This window comes from Seriola aureovittata, chromosome 14, assembly GCF_021018895.1.
Source record: "Seriola aureovittata isolate HTS-2021-v1 ecotype China chromosome 14, ASM2101889v1, whole genome shotgun sequence".
Taxonomy (NCBI): Eukaryota; Metazoa; Chordata; class Actinopteri; order Carangiformes; family Carangidae; genus Seriola; species Seriola aureovittata.
In genome coordinates this window covers 17,800,316-17,821,814 of record NC_079377.1, presented here as the reverse complement: position 1 = coordinate 17,821,814, position 21,499 = coordinate 17,800,316, and the positions used below count along the sequence as shown (strand labels likewise).

General features: G+C 37.2%; 1 protein-coding gene across 2 annotated transcripts in view; it reads left to right on the top strand.

The window, feature by feature from the left end:
• Positions 1-21,499, top strand: part of LOC130181071 (glutamate receptor ionotropic, delta-1-like) — a 236,113-nt gene that overhangs the window by 201,918 nt on the left and 12,696 nt on the right. For both annotated transcript variants that reach the window (XM_056394828.1, XM_056394829.1), the window contains exons 9-14: positions 869-970; positions 2,143-2,340; positions 3,757-4,087; positions 6,512-6,650; positions 12,357-12,552; positions 13,879-14,045. In XM_056394828.1, the coding sequence (XP_056250803.1) occupies positions 869-970; positions 2,143-2,340; positions 3,757-4,087; positions 6,512-6,650; positions 12,357-12,552; positions 13,879-14,045 (1,133 nt within the window). The remainder of the gene's footprint in view (positions 1-868; positions 971-2,142; positions 2,341-3,756; positions 4,088-6,511; positions 6,651-12,356; positions 12,553-13,878; positions 14,046-21,499) is intronic.

The window sequence follows — 21,499 nt, the reverse complement described above, 5'->3', positions numbered from 1 at the left end:
CATCTCTGTATGTTGTGGAGTACAGTGCATTTCTGTGGGAAAGGAATTTGGATGAGCTTCCTGCCGTGGGGGCATACGGGCTGGAGACTGAGGGGTGCTGAGGCCAGAGAGGCCTGTTGTTTGGCCTTGGGCCACCATTCTTGTCCTGTCAGCTCAAATCTCAAAGACCACTCCAAATGGTGTGTCAGATCCTTGAGAATCCTTGTCCCGCTAGCAGCACTGATTAAGAATTTAACAAACATCAGCTTTGCAACCTAGGACATAACTCAAAACGTTGACCGTGTGGAATGGGATTTTTAAAGATGAGAGATAGTTTAGATTCAAGGGACAAACTTAAACTGAGGCGTAACAAATGAAATTCAGTGAGTTGGGGTTTTATTCTGCAATTTTTACATGATGAGCATGATGTCTAATTAAATATCTAATTATTTAACATTGTCCTATTGCTCTTCCATCTCTTCATCATCATGATTATCATCTTCTTCATCCTTATCACCACCACCATTTGTATGATTAGAGTATAATGTAAATTGCTTACAAACTGTGTCAGGACATTGCTACATTCAGTGGTGGAGGTTGAATGGAGGGTCCTAATGTCTCACTAATGGCCAACGGTTGTTGTCCTGGAAACCAGCTCAGATGCTAATGTAGACATCAGCCACTCAGTGCTGATTATCACTATGAACTGGGTCACAAAATGACAAATAGGATGATTTATTCACTTGTAGGTCACTCAGTTTGTTATCCTGCCGCACGGTAGTCATTCTTTAATTCTATTGACAATGGACATTTTAATGAGGTGTTGGGCACCTTTTCCCCATTTTCATCTCTTTTTCTCATCTATGTGTTTTTTCTCTCTTCCTATTAGCTGGCATCTTGGGACTCCACTCGTGGCTTGAATGGTAGCCTAAAGGAGAATCGCATAGAGAGCGGCATGCAGGGAGTGACACTCAAGATTGTAACATTGCTGGTAAGTGGGAGTAAACTGAATCTCTTGGCACTTGACCTGCGTAGGAGAATATTTGAGAACGAAAACATATACCACAGCATATTAACATGTCAAAACAAGCAGAAAATATGATTACATATACTTTAAAAAAACATGGGAATCAACAAATAAAATCCTGGCTGTAATAGTACTGTGTCAGAAACCCCTGGTTCTTACCTTCACTGAGGTAAATAAAGATGTTCACTATTCAAGAATTTACAGTAATATACAAAAAAAAACCTTGGTTCAGTTATCGCAAGTGGATGTGGAGCCAACAGGAACGATGTAGCATCTTGGAGAACTGGACCTCGTATAATCTGCTTTACACTGTTTGGTAATGTTCACTGATATTTTCTCTTTTGGAAAAGAGAATATAAGGTCCTCTTCTCCATCTTGTCCTGTGAATCTAGAGCATCAGAAAATAAATCCTTCATTGCAGCAGTTTTTCTTAAACTAACTTCACCACTTCTAGCAGCAAAGCCTTCCTCCTCTCCATCTCACTCTTCTCCTCCCACTTTCTCTGCTTTTCCTCCTCTTCACACATGATTTACCTGCACCATATTTATTCACATAAGTTCTGCTCTGCTCTCTCCTGGCAGTGTCACTTAATCAAATCATTTGCCCCCTGCCCACTTAAACACATCCCCCCTCTTCAGTCTCTCTCTCCCTGTCTTCTTTTTACTCCTCCTTCACCCATTTAAATCTGCCCTGACACTTTCAACCCATAAAGAAGAACCATGGTGTGGGTGCAATAAATTTAAAATGGCAATTTCCACGTTGATGATCCATAGCAGTTGCCATGGTGCCATGTGATACAGGTCAACAGTTGCTGACGAAACTGTTTTATTAAGATGAAGTTTAACTTAGATCACCTTCGAAGCTCTTCATGAAGGTGTCACCCCAAAGTTCTTAAGATGACTGAATGTGTCCTCGCCTCAGTCGCCAATCCGGCCCCGAGGAGATCATGCATTTTGAGAAATGACATCCCTGTGATTCAATACACACACATTCTTATGCTTTTTCCTCACTTTGAGGGTAGATCTAAGCCTTAGAGACAAAATCAGTGCACCTTCACATTTCTCAACATTATCATTATGTTAGTATTGTTTTCCATAAAACTCCTTTAAGCCATTGTACAATATTTGTTTAAACAGGAAGAACCTTTTGTGATGGTGGCAGAAAACATTCTGGGCCAACCCAAGAGATACAAAGGATTCTCGATTGATATCTTGGACGCCCTTGCTAAGATCCTAGGCTTCAAGTACGACATCTACCAAGTTGGAGATGGGAAGTATGGCTCAGCACTCCCTAATGGATCCTGGAATGGCATGATGGGAGAACTCATTGGAAAGGTTAGTGTCTTTTCTTTTTATCTCAGTCTATGTCCAGATGTTTGTCCAAATCCTGTTTCTGGGAGTCAAGCCACATCCTTGTTTCGAAATGGGAGCCCAATTATAAGGTTTATTAAAGTGGAAAAGATCAGAAAAACATTGCATGGCCAACATCTGGAAATCCATTTTCTCCCATGGGTGAACATCTGATTTCTCCTTTTTGAAGGGAAACTGATTAAGTTTTAAGAACATAACAAAGGCTTTTCTGAGTCATAATGGAAATGGGATTTTAACTTTAAGCTACAGTATTTACCCCATAAAGTCTTTTAGGTTCAAGTTTCTGTTGAGAATTTCAGATTTGTTATTACTGGAAGGCCCATGCACTCTCACCCTAAAATCTTTATACTATTGTTTATCAAATGGAGCTGTGCGATTGATCAATGACAGAGTGAACACTGTAGTGTTACTGCCATTAGACCACGTGTTCACTGAAATGACTGAGGAACTGATGTTTATTGTTTAGAAAAAACAGACTTGACATATGATAAAATACATGAATTATGTTACCTCAGATAAACTATATTACATTTATTAATTATTGATGACCATGTTATCCAGTATAAAATGGCAGAGTCAAGCAGAATGGATATAATACACACTAAAATCCAAGATTAGAAAGAAAGTGCTCTTGAGTCCAAACCTCCATGAAGGCCTAATGAGCTCCCCGGTTATTTGCTTCAAAGTCAACAATGTACTGGGTAGACAATAGAGTAGTTATATAAGTTAAAGGCAAAGTTTAGTTTAATAATAAAGAAATCTCATTGTGTTAGAAAATCAAAAGGTTTTCTTGAGCATGAAGGTACACAGAGGGATGGTCTGTCTGGGTAAGTACTTGAGAGATGTAATTTTAAATTTGAAAATGTGGACTGATGGTTGTTCTTGAGGAAAACCACTAGCGTTAACAAAACGAATAGATTTCTCCCCTTTGGGATTGAAAACCCGCACACCAAATGTCCTTCCAATTTGCCCATTACCTTTGGAAATATGTCAGAAGCACTGACCTGATAGTGTTTCTATAAAGAAGACAGAAAATGAAAAAGCATACAGTAGTTACTTTTAGAATGAAGTGTGATGTAAGCTGAAAAGTTCCAGTGATGGTGACAGAAGAACAAAGGTCACAGGGTCCTCAAAATTAAGTTTCATTTTCTTGGGAGTATTTGATTTCAGCCACATGTTTTCATAATGTTGTCACAGATGGATAAACCAGCCTCACCTCCTCAATGGTGAGAAAACATCAACCAGCTCATGTAGTTAAATAATATAATATCATATCAAATATGCTAGATTGATTCTTTTTCAATGTCTAACAACATATAAGAAATTCCCAGAAATGGTATTAAGTTACTAAAATGGGATCATGTGACTCTCCACCCACAGCGAGCTGATTTGGCCATATCAGCTATCACCATCACTCCCGAGCGCGAGAGTGTGGTGGATTTCAGCAAGCGCTACCTGGACTATTCAGTGGGAATCCTGATGCGCAAGTCAGAGGAGAAGATCAACATTTTCTCTTTACTGGCACCATTTGACCTGGCAGTGTGGGCCTGCATCGCTGCAGCCATCCCTGTAGTGGGCATCATGATCTTCCTGCTCAGGCGCATCCAGGCAGTGCGCTGCCAAAACAGTGCAGGAGGCCATCCGCCGCCTTCTGTCTCCACGTCACTTCAGAGCGCCATCTGGATTGTCTACGGTGCTTTTGTGCAACAAGGTGGGTGATATAGTTTTATTCTGGCAACAACAATATGAAAAGACAGCAGTTATAAATCATGTATTTGGACAGCCGAGGCTTGGCAGGTTTCATTCCTCCAAACCATACACCAAACTCTTTCTAGTTAACACTTCTCTGTTTGAAGGTGTGTTTTAACTGATAAAGTCAGTGGCATTATTGAATTATTGAATGCTCTTGGCCTTCAGTGACACATCACCAAGCACCAGCCATGCAGTTCTTAAATGTGAAACCCCTAAATCTAAACAGAACAAAAGAGAAATAAAAACAGTAAAAACTACTTGAAGGGATTAAGGGTAGAAGATTAAAATAAAGAAAAAGTCCAATTAATTAAAATGCACATGTGAATGTCTGTATACAACAAATGCTGATTCAGTAATGAGTCAGTTAGAGGCACAACGCCCACCCTAGCATTTTCTAAAGGTGCCCTTGTCAAGGAGAACATGTCTTCTTTAGGCCTGGTAGAGATCCAGGTATGTCCGGTTTGGATAAATGACTACTTCAGCAACTGATGTTAAAGCCTGAACTGCATCTATCAAAGTCTGGCACATTGCCTATGAGCCTTTTTTAACCCAACACCCACTATATTTCAAGAGAAGCTCAATTCCATGTTTTTTCTCTGCCTTTTTTCTCCTCGTTCTCCTCTGGCTCGTGTTCCAACGTTGCCACTTTTTGTTCCAGTCAAGTGGATTGCATTTTTTTTCTTGGGATGGCGTGGGTCACTTTGATATGGATCTGACTCTTGATGCTTAGTGCGCCATTGTCAGAGAGCATAAACTTGGCAACTGTATCCCCCTTATGATTTCATAATGATATGCCAACACATGGCTGGGTTTTGTTGTATGTTCTGTGCAGATTAAACTATCCACCCACAGATGCACTGACTTTCCTCACTGCCTTTTTCAAGCAGGGACTGCCTTTCTTTTGTTCTATAAGAAGGTCAGGGAGAGGTAGGAAATAGTCTGGAACTGTCTTGGAGAAGTGAAGAAAATAACACGTTTCTCATATGATTAGAGAATTTAATCAATTTATTTCAAAGATGAAAGCGACTGCACCACAATGGATCTTTGCAGTAGGGTGAGATCCAGTAAAATTTCATACACATTTTACATTTGATGACCTTAAGAAATCAGTCAAAGTCATATATAATAAAAATGACTGATGCTAGAGTGCTATGCATCTGACAAGGCCCTCAGTTTTTTTTCCCAAGCTGTCCTGAGGGTGCAGCCGCGTTGATTGTGACACTTTCGGACAAATATGTTTTCATTACATTTCACACTACTGAATCTTACAGATGACATTTCTATGGATTTACTCTTCAAAATTAGAATGTGTGCTGACATTTTTCTCATGCGCCTCATACACTGTTTTTTGGATATTTGGAGAGAAAGAGTCAGTGTGACAGAGAAAAAGTGAAGATAGCAAAGCTATTGCGACAAACCAGTCTTTTGCCCTCAAAGAAAACAAGGGGAAGCAGAGGATTAAGGAGATGAAGGAAGGAACATTAAAAAGGCAGGAAGAAAAAGGAAGCAGGAATATTAATGATTACTACACTTTGGAAAATAAATGGATTGGGATGTGCAGAGACAAGTAAAACTGTACAAGTAACATTTCAGGGTAGATGGTTTTCAATACACTAAGCTCTTGAGAAAATAAGGGATGAAAACATAGCGCAATTACACAAATCATCATATCCATGCAGGCGACTGCTCCAGTGTTACATACAAAAATGAGTATTATCTCCAAAGTGAGAAATTACAACTTGTAGCAGCTTTAAACATCAATGGTGTGATATGATAAACCACTTATTACTAGTTAATTCACCCACGTGTACCACTTCATGTAACCTAGAAAAAAAGCAGGGCTGAAAGAAACACTGTACAAACGGTTTTATCACTGTTAGAAACATGAGGAAAAGACACCAGCGTCCATTTTATTCATAATTTATGACCATACACCAGAATAATCAATTAACTTACCAGACAGACACAAAACATGTGGATGTCTCTTTTTGCATAGAATTGGCCAATCTCCTAAAATACAAAAAATCTTGCATTTCAAAACATAAGGCATTAAGATAAAAAAGGTCTTTATTTTCTTGGCTCTTTCATAATATGAGAGCTAATTGAAACAATAAAATCAGGATACAAGACCATAATAATAATAAGCCATTCCCACACATTTTGGCAGCATTATGTCTACATCACGTGTTACTTCAAAATGTGTTGGGGGATTGCAGTTTGTATTATTTTTAGCAGTTATACTAAATTAGAGATAGTTGCATTAGATCTTATGTGGTGATAGGTAATGTGAAGCTGTACAGTACATTGTGAAGAAGATGATGAGGAAGATGATGATGGTGTGTGCAGTTTTAATACTAATGCCCTTATACCTGCACCTCCACAGGAAGTGACTCCATCCTGGGGTCGGTGGCTCTGCGTATCGTCATGGGCAGCTGGTGGCTCTTCACCCTCATTGTGTGTTCATCTTACACAGCAAACCTAGCTGCCTACCTCACCGTGTCACGCATGGACAATGCTGTCAGGTAAGACACAATACCTTCAATTAACTTCTCAAATGAAACATCAACCACCTTGAACACTTCACATGGATAGTTAAAATAAATGATGAATGAATAAAATCCATACAGCAGAGGCAGAGATATTGCCTGTTTGCCTGCTAAAGTAGACTCGAGTAGAGTAGAGATGAGTTGCGGGCTACTGAGGTGTTGTGAGCTCACCTCTGTCTGACTCCACACCCCCTGATTTTTTCAGCCACAACCAACACTGACTCAAGTGACATCATTTGAGGCAACTTATTAGAGTTCGAGCAGCTCCCCCTGGAGCCACTGAAGGCTTTGTACAACCTTTTCCTATATGCAGTAGTGCTCCTCAACACCTGTAAATAGACTTTGATGTAAAGCTTAAGGGCTTCTGCATGCTTTCATGTTATCATTTTTATTGTGTGTGTGTGTGTGTCTTGCAGTGCAATATATGTTTTATGTGTGGAGTGTTTTCTTGAGGTAGCATACATTACATTTTCCAATATTTTAACCAAAGGAACGAGTGCTGTAGCTCAGGCTCAAGGTTCGTCTGTGTGCATCTCTCATCATCTCTTTCACTTGGCACAGATTGTTTGGTGTGACTGCTTTTCTGTAATTTTTGACTTGCTGCCTAACAACTAGCCTGTCCTCAGTCCAAATGTTATTTGTCAGTAAATCCAATTTGGTGTGCCGTCTCTCTCAAAAGAATGGTCAGAGAAGCATTCGATTACATTAGGTCTGTCTTCAGTTGAACAAATAGTAACATGTGGAGTGCTGAGCAGCCCACACCTCACGTGTGTGTGTGTGTGTGTGTGTGTGTGTGTGTGTGTGTGTGTGTGTGTGTGTGTGTGTGTGTGTGTGTGTGTGTGTGTGTGTGTGTGTGTGTGTGTGTGTATCTATTCATGTTTGGATTACCAATTACTAGAACATTAATTTTTCTCATAGTACATTGGGTGCAGTTTGGGGAATGGAATCAGCCTTACTTCATTGCATTTAGGTGTTAGAGGGTTGGGGAAAGTGCACTGTGACCAAATTTTAAATTGGAACAATCAAAGCACATGCTGAACATGTCCATATCTGCTGTTCTCAGTAGTAACTGCTTTATAAAATTTGTAGCCTGTGTGGGATTCACTTCCTGGCCAATCTAAATTCATTGTGCAGAAAATCTGAACATAATTTAAGCAATAAATCCTGAGGCATCCTGTACATTCCTGAGAGATTTTGTGGAGGTGATAAACTTTTAAGATACACTGAGAATACACTTTTTGTTTATTTGAGAAAAATGTGAGAAGGGTACAGGACTAAATCATCCTAAAATAAAAAGTTTATTTTAATAGCGTACGTATTGTTTTCTTAATTGCAAGAAGAACAGCAAATCATTGCAATCCCAAAATATGTTTATTGGTTTATTTAACCAGTGTGTCACGCTTAGCTTAGGAGAGAGCCTTTCTTTTGTACTCCATTGCTTTCCTGATGTGCATAAGACACTTCTAAAATTGCCCAGCATCAGGTCTTACTTAGCAGCACAGTGTTCAAATTAACTCTGCTGCTCCATTTCCTAATTACATAATCTGTGTGAGTAAATACTCTCCTAAATGTAAAACTTGATGTGAACACATTTGCACACCATCATTTGTGACGCTGACTGTGAGTTGCTAGTGGGCTTAATAATTCTCCCACCTAACCTCCAAATTGTGCATGTGTGCGTGTGTAGGGGTGGGGGGACTGAAGAATTATGCCTCAGGTTATTTGAAAATTGGCCACTTCCTTTCTTTTTAGAAATGCTTGTGGCCAACTTGATGATTCAATAAACTGAGAGTGGACAGTAGGTCTTACCATTAACAATGATAAAAGCGGGCATCTCTCTGAAACACCAATAATTGATTTTCTTTTATGAAGTCAATGTTTATCAAAAAAACAAAACACAGATGTAATTTACCACATAAATCACAGCAAAAGCAAATCTAGTTAAGCCCATAATTGCCCTAAGTTTTACTTTCTTTCAAAGAGGGAGAACTTGCTGCCTTTGCATCATTTTCACTCACAACTTAAGATCAGGCAAAATGGAACATTAGTTTTTTTTCTCTTTCTCTACTAGAATTCACCTCCTTTGAGGGAGAAAACTGCTTTGCACCATCACTGAACCACTAGGGGACAGATGGCAGAAGAAATTTATACAGTAAATTGGGTCTTTTGTGCAGGCCTATTGCTGCCTTCCTCATTGTACAGAGAAGCATAGGTTGACTTGGAAGAGGAAGGGTTATTTGTAACTCCTGTGGGGAGCATGTACAGCACCATCCCGGAGAACACAGGCGGCATTTACAGAGTTGGAATTGAGTTCTTTCAGTAACGGATAGTAATCTTCATTTTTGTGAAAAGCATTTGTAAGAATGTTTGGATTAGGTATAGTAATGTCTGCTTAAAAGAAAATACTCCAAAACCAGGTTCTTGCTGTCTGGGAGTCATTGTGGTTGTGGCAGAAAGGCTGGGCTGCCTGAACCAGGAGCCAAAGGTCTATGGTGTATTGCAGTATTAAAATAGGCAGAACAGGTGAGATTCCCTCACTGTTCACTTCTAGGCTCCATTTTTTACCCTTCTGTGCTCTACCAGTCAATATTGTCTATGAATGTAATATATTACACCTGGTGACCAAAGCACTACTAATGTATGAAGTGCCTGACAGAAAAGGCTGCATATCTCCAAATCTACTCTAAAATGTATCCCATAAAATCATTCAAACTGGAGTTTGTCCTGCAGCATGAATCCAATGTCCAAACCTTGGAAAGTTTCTGCCAAATGTGTCTTGAATCTTATAGGATAGGTTAGGTGCAGTCCATCGCCCTTCATTTGAAAAAATCTAAAGTCAGTATGTGTTTATGATTTTTCATGGAGAAATCATCTTTCAGTCTTCTAGACAAGTCAGTTCAAGACACACTTTGTTTGTGTGTGTCTGTGTTTCTAAATGTGTGCCTGCATGAGCCCTTAGTTGGGTGTAACAGGAACAATTAGCAACTTTGTCTGACGTACAGTGGTTAATTAAGCCACCATTTGTATATTATAAATTTGGTTTAAACACTACATGGCTTTTCCCCCTTTTGTTTGCTCTTTCTAGAAATAAGCCTTTACAAAACACCTGAGCCTTGGGACACAGAGATGAAATGGTTTCCTACCAAAACTATTTGTATGATGTTCTAGTGTGAGAGGGAGCGAAAGAGAGAAAGTCACGTTTCTTAAAAAATGATTTGTCCCCCAGGATATCACATGGACTAATACTAATTAATGGATGTCTTTGGCTGAGCTCTCTTGTTTTTTTATAATGTTGTTTTAACTCTTTACTCTTTATTTCTATGGCTGATTTTACATTAAGTACAACCATGACCAACTGTGCAGGCAGCAATTTGGTGCCTTTGATTTTGCCTGGAACACCTTAGAGGAAACTTGTGACATGCACACGCAAGAGAAGACAATTCTTTACATGCATGTGTCTGTAGTACTGCAATACAAAGAGAGAGAAAGAGCATTGGTTTGTGTGCTAGGTTGGTGCTGTGCTTCTTATAATCTTTGTCCAGCCATTATAGATAATGAACAGAGGGCTGGGTTGGATCTCTATGTATTGATCAGGAATCAAAGTGTATGTTGCATTGCTTTGAGAAAGAAAAGCCAAACAAGAAACAGCACTTACAAATGGGTGGCAGATGTCCTCAGTACAAGACAATGTCTACTTCAAATAGTCACTGTCTGATAATATCACTTGTGAGTGGTTTAATTTTACCATATCTTTGATTTTTAAAATGTGCCATCTGTCTATTGTTTTTCATATTTTTTCTTAAATTACAGGGGCTTTCACCTCTTTTAGTTATTCTATTTACTCCAGCTGGTGGATCTAAATATTTATAGGATTGATTTATCTCAGATCTATAGTTCCACAGTGCACTACAGGTCCCAATGTTTGTGTAGTTACATAAAAGTAGGCTGTTAAGGCTGAGCATTTTACTTGGTGCAGTAAAGCTTGCGGTTTAATCTAACAGAATAAGCTGGAGACCATGAAATATCCAGCACGTTGTTTCTGTCTCGCTTGCTTTTTCCACAACAACCACTGTTACACCATATAGGCTTCTAATTAAATCGCTGAATTAGTCCAACAACATCATCTTGAGATAAGCTTTTCAATTCTCTCACTTTTTAGAGAATTGGGGAGAAAACAATTTTAGTTGTGTAAACATTCTGGTTCTTCTCTAGTATGATTTTCTAAAGAAATGTGGAAAATGCACAGAGGCAGTACATCAAACATATGAACCCAGTACAAGTCATGGATGTAGGTAATCTGGGTAGACCGCCATTCCAATTACACTGGAAGCAAATTCTAATTAAAAGGACATTGGAATTTAGCAAATATGTTGCTGTACAAAATTGGAAATTATCTTTACATATGAAATATGGCTGCTGCAAGGAGCCACACAGCATCTGCATAATAGGCATTTCAATCAGGAGAGAATAGTTTTCAGATATAAAGTATTGTTTATAAAAAGTAGGTTATAGTTTGGTGCTGACTCCATTAGGGGTTAATGCTCAATCATGGGGATTGAACCCCATAATCGGTCAGCAACTTAACCTCCCAACCTGGTCAACATTACTCTGGTCGCAGTCATGGTGCTGGTAGTGCTAGGGAAAGTGGTGGTCAGGGAAAGCTTTGGCGTCGACATCAGAGCCAGCAGGCAGCACACTACAGGTGCAGCTAATTTGGTTGATAAAGAGCATGCTGATTAGTGATTTGCTCCAATGTGCATAGGAGAGGGAGGTGGTAGTGTTACGCTTACTGATTGGATGGAGTGAAACAGGAGGGAGCTGAAACTTGAATTTTAAACAGAGGGAAAAATCTGTATATGCAAGGATATAAGCCAGGAGGCTGAGGCGGGGTAATGAATAAAAGTGAAGAGGAGTGTGAGTGTGAGTGACTTCTTGCATCATGCTTGTAATGTAATAAGACATGGCTTTGATTTTAAAGGCTGACAAAGCAGAACAGCTTTGTTGGCAACAAAAATGTTTGATTTGCAAAAAATATTTGTGCAAGAAAAATAAAAGGTTAAAACTGTTTGACAAAGTCATTTGTAAATAGTTGTGTATATCAGGCTTTTATATTAATAGACTGCTGTTGCTAATGTTACTCTATCAAGTCATCTCAGCATCAGAACTGGGTTGCCACAGGGATTTATCCTTGGCCAGTTGCTGTTTATATTATACAGAAATAACATAGTTGTTCCTTCAGACTTAGACTTCAATGTCCATTTATTTGCTGACGATACAATTTTATATGTCCCAAGCTCCGCCCCCAGCCTGACTTGTCTTCAGTCTGCCTCTGATGCCTTCCAACTATTACTCTTTAAACACAGACTAGTTTTAAAGACAAGACCAAGTACATGGTTTTGTCTTGCTCCACAAGTGTATCTGAACATCCTGCCATTAAAACTAAATGACACTCATATTACTCTTCATGAGTCAAAATATGACCTGACAGTAGACTGTCTTTTAAGATTAATAGTTGATTGACAAATTAAATTGAGACAAACTAACATGTTATACTGTGAAAAAAAAAAGAATTTCTATTTGAATATCTTCTTACTGCTTATTACTTCATATTATTTCCTGTTTTTCTTATCAGTTTTCTATCAAATCTGGTGAACTAACTTGCTACTGTGGCCCTCACTGAAGGTCATTCCAGGACCTGTCCAAGCAAGTGGATGTGGTTTACGGGACAGTGAGGGACTCGGCCGTGTACGAATATTTCGGGGCCAAAGGCACCAACCCTCTGGAGCAGGACAGCACATTCGCAGAACTCTGGAAGACCATTAACAAGAACAACGGCTTTGAGAACTCTGTCTCCAGCCCATCAGAGGGAATCAAGAAGGTAAGTATTTATTTTGGTCTTCATGAATAAAATATTATTGGAGCCCTTCAAACTTGTCTTGCCTGTTGTTAGGTTTTTGTAGGGTTCTTTTCAACAAGCTATTCTTAGGGAAAGCAAACAATATGAAATATATGTTTAGCTATTCTTTCACAAGAAAGAAGGCATTTCTTTTTCTTTTTTCTTTCTTACTTCTTAATAAATTATATGAATATTAAAATCATGTCTTCAGCTCAGAAGAAATTAATACTATGAAACATAAGCTCAGCCTTGATGATAATTAGCTGTAGCTTGTTACTGTTACACAGCCAGGTAAGTTCAGTAAATTCCATCACTGATTGACAGAAGCATGAGTAAAGTGATATTTTTAATCTAGTGAATAGTGAGGGTTTAATTATTCTCACAAACTCAGTGTGTTGCCAAATTAACTTTTAATGTATTTTCTCTTCTCTCTATCTTTCTTAAACACAAATAAGCACAAGCACGCACACGGCTACACAGACACACAGCAGATTGAAGAATCCATAATTAAACAAACTACAATGGAGTCTAGATATATGCACTTTAAAAGCATTAAACTGCAGTGTTTCCTCAGCCATTTGGGGGAGGGGCAGCCTGCCATTGAATAAATATTTTATTTCCGTTTTATTTTGTTTACATTTACATTTTTTTCTGTTCGCAGTTACTGAATTACTATGTTTTTCTTTAGAGCTAACAAACCATCGACTGCATGCTCCTCATTCTGACTTGAGTTTTACAGTTGGATGGGAATGTGATTTCTACAGTATGTGTTTATTTATTAAAGGTCAGTGGACTTGAGAGCCCTATATAGTTGAGAGCATAGTCTTACTCTGGAGGGTAAAGAAGCTGGAGAAGTGCATACAAACACAGAAAAACAACAAACAAAAAAAAAAAACAATCCAGTAGGATATCAGACAGATTTTCAGCCGGCGTTGTTCAACAGTCTTCACTTGAGGCTACAGCACATGATCGTGTCTCTGAAAATATGCTATAAGCAGAGCTAGAAAAAAATAGCGATCCAACTATTTACATCATCTTTGTAAAGAAATCTAATGTTGTGCATGAGATTCAGTGTTCAGTGCTCTGAGTGGGAAAAATATTAAATCTAATTTCTGTGCAAATATTTTGCATGCTGACTGAGCTCTGTTTGTTCTACTCATTGTTTCTTCACAGTGAGAAGCCTGTGCCACTCTCCCAGCAACACAGGGACATGGGTTCAAGGCGTAAAAATGCAAAGAAAATGCCTTATAATGTGTTTGCTTTTGCATGTGTGTTTGTGTGTGTCTTGGGAACTTCACAAATTTCCAGGCAAAGCGAGAGTCATATGCCTTTCTGTGGGACATGGCGGTGGTGGAGTATGCTGCTCTGACAGATGACGACTGCACACTGACTGTAGCAGGAAACAGCATGAGCACCAGAGGCTACGGCATGGCCCTGCAGCACGGCAGTCCTTACAGGGACCTCTTCTCTCAGAAGTATGTCTATATACAGACATTTTGTAATGTGTTGTGATATATATCAATTACGCAGCATTCCTTTATGTTCAGCAGGAATGGTACCAGCTAATACCTCCTGGTGTTGGTATCAGCCTGTCATTTTTTTGAAATCATTAAAGGATATCTAAGGTGTGTTCCAGCTTAGCTTCAGGCATCTGTCCTGTTAACTTTGCACAGACCAAATAATTACTGAAATATGGACACATGGCTGCATTTTTGACATTTTTATGCCTTATTATACTATGACGTTTTTTGACATTTTTATGCCTCATTATACTGTGACAATTTTTTTCACATTTTTATTACTTACTATAATATGTTTTTTGACGTGTTATACCTTACTATACTATGACGTTTTTGGACTTTTTTTGTGCCTAACTAAACTATGATGTTTTTGGACGTTTTTGTGCCTTACTATACTATGACATGTTTATGCCTTGCGTTTTTTGACATTTTTATGCCTTACTATACTATGACGTTTTTTGAAATTTTTATGCCTTACTATACTATCATGTTTTTGACATTTTTATGCCTTAGTATACGATGACAATTTTTTGCCTTACTATGCTATGACGTTTTTTGACGTTTTTTGACATTTTTATGGCTTACTATACTATGATGTTTTTATGCCTTACTTTAATATGACATTTTTTGACGTTTTTATGCCTTACTATACTATGATGTTTTTTGAGGTGTTATGCCCTACTTAACTACGACATTTTTGACATTTTTATGCCTTACTATAATATGACGTTTTTTGACATTTTTATGCCTTACTATACTATGACGTTTTTATGCCTTACAATACTATGGTGTTTTTTGAAATTTTTATGCCTTACTATACTATGACGATTTTTTGCCTAACTATACTATGACGTTTCTTGACAATTTTATGCCTTACTATGCGATGACGTTTTTTTGACATTTTTATGGCTACTATACGATGATATTTTTTGAAATGTTATACCTTAATATAATATGATGTTTTTTGACGTGTTATGCCTTTCTATAGTATGACGTTTTTTGATGTTTTTATGCCTTACTATACTATGACGTTTTTGTGCCTTACTATGACATTTTTATGCCTTGCGTTTGACATTTTTATGCCCTACTGTACTACGACATTTTTATGCCTTACTCTACTATGACGTTTTTTGACATTTTTATGCCTTAGTATACTATGACGATTTTTTGCCTTACTATGCTATGACGTTTTTTGATGTTTTTTGACATTTTTATGGCTTACTATACTATGATGTTTTTATACCTTACTTTAGTATGATTTTTTTTTATGTTTTTATGCCTTACTATACGATGATGTTTTTTGACATTTTTATGGCTTACTGTACTATGACGTTTTTTGACATTTTTTTTTTGCCTTACTATACGATGATGTTTTTTGACTTTTTTATGGCTACTATACTTTATTTTTTGAAATGTTATACCTTAATATAATATGATGTTTTTTGACGTTTTTGTGCCTTACTATACTATGATGTTTTTTGACGTTTTTGTGCCCTACTGTACTACGACATTTTTATGCCTTACTATACTATGACGTTTTTTGACATTTTTATGCCTTACTATACTATGACGTTTTTTGACGTGTTATGCCTTAGTATACTATGACGTTTTTTGACATTTTTATGGCTTACTATACTATGACATTTTTATGGCTTACTATACTGACGTTTTTTGACATTTTTATGCTTTACTATACTATGAGGTTTTTTGACATTTTTATGCCTTACTATACTATGACGTTTTTTGACGTGTTATGCCTTAATAAACTAAGACGTTTTTTGAAATTTTTATGCCTTACTATACTATGACATTTTTATGGCTTACTATGACATTTTTATGCCTTGCGTTTGACATTTTTATGCCCTACTGTACTACGACATTTTTATGCCTTACTATACTATGACATTTTTATGGCTTACTATACTGACGTTTTTTGACATTTTTATACCTTACTATACTATGACGTTTTTTGACATTTTTATGCCTTACTATACTATGACGTTTTTATGCCTTACAATACTATGGTGTTTTTTGAAATTTTTATGCCTTACTATACTATGACGATTTTTTGCCTTACTATACTATGACGTTTCTTGACAATTTTATGCCTTACTATGCGATGACGTTTTTTTGACATTTTTATGGCTACTATACGATGATATTTTTTGAAATGTTATACCTTAATATAATATGTTTTTTGACGTGTTATGCCTTTTTTATAGTATGACGTTTTTTGACGTTTTTATGCCTTACTATGACGTTTTTGTGCCTTACTATGACATTTTTATGCCCTACTGTACTACGACATTTTTATGCCTTACTCTACTATGACGTTTTTTGACATTTTTATGCCTTAGTATACTATGACGATTTTTTGCCTTACTATACTATGACGTTTTTTGATGTTTTTATGCCTTACTATACTATGATGTTTTTTGACGTTTTTGTGCCTTACTATGACGTTTTTGTGCCTTACTATGACATTTTTATGCCTTGCGTTTGACATTTTTATGCCCTACTGTACTACGACATTTTTATGCCTTACTATTCTATGACGATTTTTTGCCTTACTATACTATGACGTTTTTTGACATTTTTTTTGCCTTACTATACGATGACGTTTTTTGACTTTTTTATGGCTACTATACTATATTTTTTGAAATGTTATACCATAATATAATATGACGTTTTATGACATTTTTATGCCTTACTATACTATGACGTTTTTTGACGTGTTATGCCTTAGTATACTATGACGTTTTTTGACATTTTTATGCTTTACTATAATATGACGTTTTTTGACATTTTTATGCCTTACTATACTACGACGTTTTTTGACATTTTTATGCTTTACTATAATATGACGTTTTTTGACATTTTTATGCCTTACTATACTACGACGTTTTTTGACGTGTTATGCCTTAATATACTAAGACGTTTTTTGACATTTTTATCCCCTACTGTACTACGACATTTTTATGCCTTACTATACTATGACGTTTTTTGAAATTTTTATGCCTTACTATACTATCATGTTTTTGACATTTTTATGCCTTAGTATACTATGACGATTTTTTGCCTTACTATACTATGACGTTTTTTGACAATTTTATGCCTTTCTATAGTATGACGTTTTTTTGACATTTTAATGCCTTACTATACTATGACGTTTTTTGACGTTTTTGTGCCTTACTATGACATTTTTATGCCCTACTGTACTACGACATTTTTATGCCTTACTCTACTATGACGTTTTTTGACGTTTTTATGCCTTACTTTAGTATGACCTTTTTTGACAATTTTTTGCCTTACTATATGATGACGTTTTTTGACTTTTTTATGGCTACTATACTATGATATTTTTTGAAATGTTATACCTTAATATAATATGATGTTTTTTGACGTTTTTGTGCCTTACTATACTATGACGTTTTTTGGTGTGTTATGCCTTAATATACTAAGACGTTTTTTTGACATTTTTATGCCTTACAATACTATGACGATATTTTGCCTTACTATACGATGACGTTTTTTGACAATTTTATGCCTTACTATACGATGACGTTTTTTGACATTTTTTTGCCTTACTATACGATGACGTTTTTTGACATTTTTATGGCTACTACACTGTGATATTTTTTGACATGTTATACCTTAATATAATATGATGTTTTTTGACGTGTCATGCCTTTTTATAGTATGACGTTTTTATGCCTTACTATACTATGACGTTTTTTGACATTTTTATGGCTTACTATACTATGACATTTTTATGCCTTACTATACTGACGTTTTTTGACATTTTTATGGCTTACTATACTATGACGTTTTTTGACGATTTTTTGCCTTACTATACTATGATGTTTTTTGACATTTTTGTGCCTTACTATACTATGACATTTTTATGCCCTACTGTACTATGACATTTTTATGCCCTACTGTACTACGACATTTTTATGCCTTATTATACTATGACGTTTTTTGACATGACATTTTTATGGCTTACTATACTGACGTTTTTTGACATTTTATGCCTTACTATACTATGACATTTTTTGACATTTTTATGCCTTACTATACTATGACGTTTTTGTGCCTTACTACGACATTTTTATGCCTTACTCTACTATGACGTTTTTTGACGTTTTTATGCCTTACTTTAGTATGACGTTTTTTGACAATTTTATGCCTTGCTATACTATGACCTTTTTTGACATTTTTGTGCCTTACTATACGATGACGTTTTTTGACGTTTTTGTGCCTTACTATGACATTTTTATGGCTACTATACTATATTTTTTGAAATGTTATACCTTAATATAATATGATGTTTTTTGACGTTTTTGTGCCTTGCGTTTTTTGACATTTTTATGCCCTACTGTACTACGACATTTTTATGCCTTAGTATACTATGATGTTTTTTTATATTTTTATGGCTTACTATACTATGACATTTTTATGGCTTACTATACTGACGTTTTTTGACATTTTATGCCTTACTATACTATGACATTTTTTGACATTTTTATGCCTTACTATACTATGACGTTTTTGTGCCTTACTACGACATTTTTATGCCTTACTCTACTATGACGTTTTTTGACGTTTTTATGCCTTACTTTAGTATGACGTTTTTTTTGACAATTTTATGCCTTACTATACTATGACCTTTTCTGACAATTTTTTGCCTTACTATACGATGACGTTTTTTGAGTTTTTTATGGCTTCTATACTATATTTTTTGAAATGTTATACCTTAATATAATATGATGTTTTTTGACGTTTTTGTGCCTTACTATACTATGACATTTTTATGCCTTGCGTTTTTTGACATTTTTATGCCCTACTGTACTACGACATTTTTATGCCTTACTATACTGACGTTTTTTGACATTTTTATGCCTTACTATACTATGATTTTTTTAAATGTTTTTATGCCTTACTATACGATGATGTTTTTTGACATTTTTATGGCTTACTATACTATGACGTTTTTTGACGTGTTATGCCTTACTATACTATGACGTTTTTTTTACATTTTTATGGCTTACTATACTGATGTTTTTTGACATTTTTATGCCCTACTGTACTACGACATTTTTATGCCTTACTCTAATATGACGTTTTTTGGCGTGTTATGCATTAATATACTAAGACATTTTTTGACATTTTTATGCCTTACTATACTATGACGTTTTTTGGTGTGTTATGCCTTAATATACTAAGACGTTTTTTGACATTTTTATGCCTTACAATACTATGACGATATTTTGCCTTACTATACGATGACGTTTTTTGACATTTTTATGGCTACTACACTGTGATATTTTTTGACGTGTTATGCCTTTCTATAGTATGACGTTTTTATGGCTTACTATACTTTGACATTTTTATAGCTACTATACTGATATTTTTTGACATGTTATACCTTAATATAATATGATGTTTTTTGACGTGTTATGCCTTTCTATGCCTTACTATACTATGACGTTTCATGACTTAATATACTATGACGTTTTTAGACGTGTTATGCCCCAGTCTAGGGGGGCCCTAAGACACAACATGGATTGGCCCCATCTTCCCCAAGTCCCAAGTAACCACCACAAAGATTAGTTGAATATAAAGAAAATGATTTATTAACATAAAAGTTTCTTATGAACATATAGAGCTTCAGGGTGGACTAAGGCCAACATAATAAACATAATCCCTCTGTCTTGAAAATAAACAACTAAGCTAACCAAAGGAAAACAAATAACAACCAACTCACCTCCCTAACCAAATAAACAGGAAAAAACGAGAGAAACAAAACTGGCAGCCCACCCTTACTATTCAATGAAACAACGAACTACACAAAACTGAATTGCTGCAACGGTGTGGCCAGTTGGGAGAAGAGGAGAACGAGAGTGAACCGGCGGCCATCTTGGCTCCTTATATACCAGGTGATCAGGGATGCAGCCAATCACCAACCAGGGTGCAGAGCCTTTCCCCCAATGACGGCGCGGCTGCGGCACACACCTATTTGCATACAAATGAAAAAAACAGGAACACAGGGCACACACACACATATACAACAAACCACCTACAATAATATGACCGCGGTCATAACACCCCCACACCCAAGAATTGAACATACCCCCAAATGTTCAATTCCTACGGATCTGAGGAAACCCTAGACAAAGCGTCTGCGATCACATTTTCTGTGCCCTTCTTGTGGTGAATCTGCAGATTAAAATCCTGCAGAAGGAGAGACCAGCGCATAAGACGCTGGTTAGAGTTGCGCATATGTGCGAGGAATACTAACGGTTGTGATCTGTATATACTTGGACAGGCTGTGAACTAGATCCGAGATAAACCTCAAAGTACTGCAAGGCAAGTAGTAGGGCGAGAGCTTCCTTCTCAACAGTGCTGTAATTAAGCTGATGCTTATTAAACTTCCTGGAAAAGTAGCAAACAGAGTGGTCAATGGCCTGATTATCCTCTTGCAAGAGGACAGCACACGCTGGAGTCAACCTCTAGTTTAAAGGGTCACGTAAAGCAGGGTGCAGCAAGGATGGGTGCGCTTCACAGTAACGCCTTGGCAGACTCAAAGGCAGCCTGACAAGCGGGGGACCACACAAAAGGTTTCAAGGGACTTATGAAGCCGGTGAGAGGAGCCACCACAGCAGAAAAGTTTTTACAAAATCCACGATAATATCCACACATTCCAAGAAAACGGCGCAGCGCTTTATTGGACTGTGGGACCGGAAAATCAATAATAGCCTGCACTTTTTCAGCCAACGGACGCACCTGCCCCTGACCTATAGCTTACCCAGATAGGTAACAGTGGCTTTGCCAAACTCACACTTCGCAAGGTTAAGTGTGAGAGAGGCCTCACGAAGACAGCTGAATATGATAGACAATGTGTCGAGATGGTCAGACCAGGTGGAGGAGTAGGCAACTACATCATCTAAATAAGCTTCGCAATGTTCGACGCCAGATAACACCCTCTGCATTAGCCGCTGGAAAGTGGCGGGAGCGTTGCGCAACCCGAACGGCATAATGGTGTACTGGAGGTAGGTGTCGGGTGTGACAAAAGCGGATATTTCTGAGGCGCGTGGTGTTAAAGGAACCTGCCAGTAACCTTTTAACAGGTCCAGCTTTGTCACATATTTTGCAGAGCCTACACGATCTATACAGTCCTCCATTCTGGGGAGTGGAAAAGAGTCGGGTTTTGTGACTGAATTTACTTTTCTGTAGTCGTTACAAAAACGAGAGGTGTTGTCAGGTTTTGGAACCAAAACACAGGGGGAGCTCCACGTCCTCGTACTGGGGACAGCTAATCCATGCTCAACTAGATAGCTCACCTCCTGCTGCATCAGGGCCCGTTTAGCTGGATTTACCCTGTATGCGTGTTGCTTAACTGGTTTGTG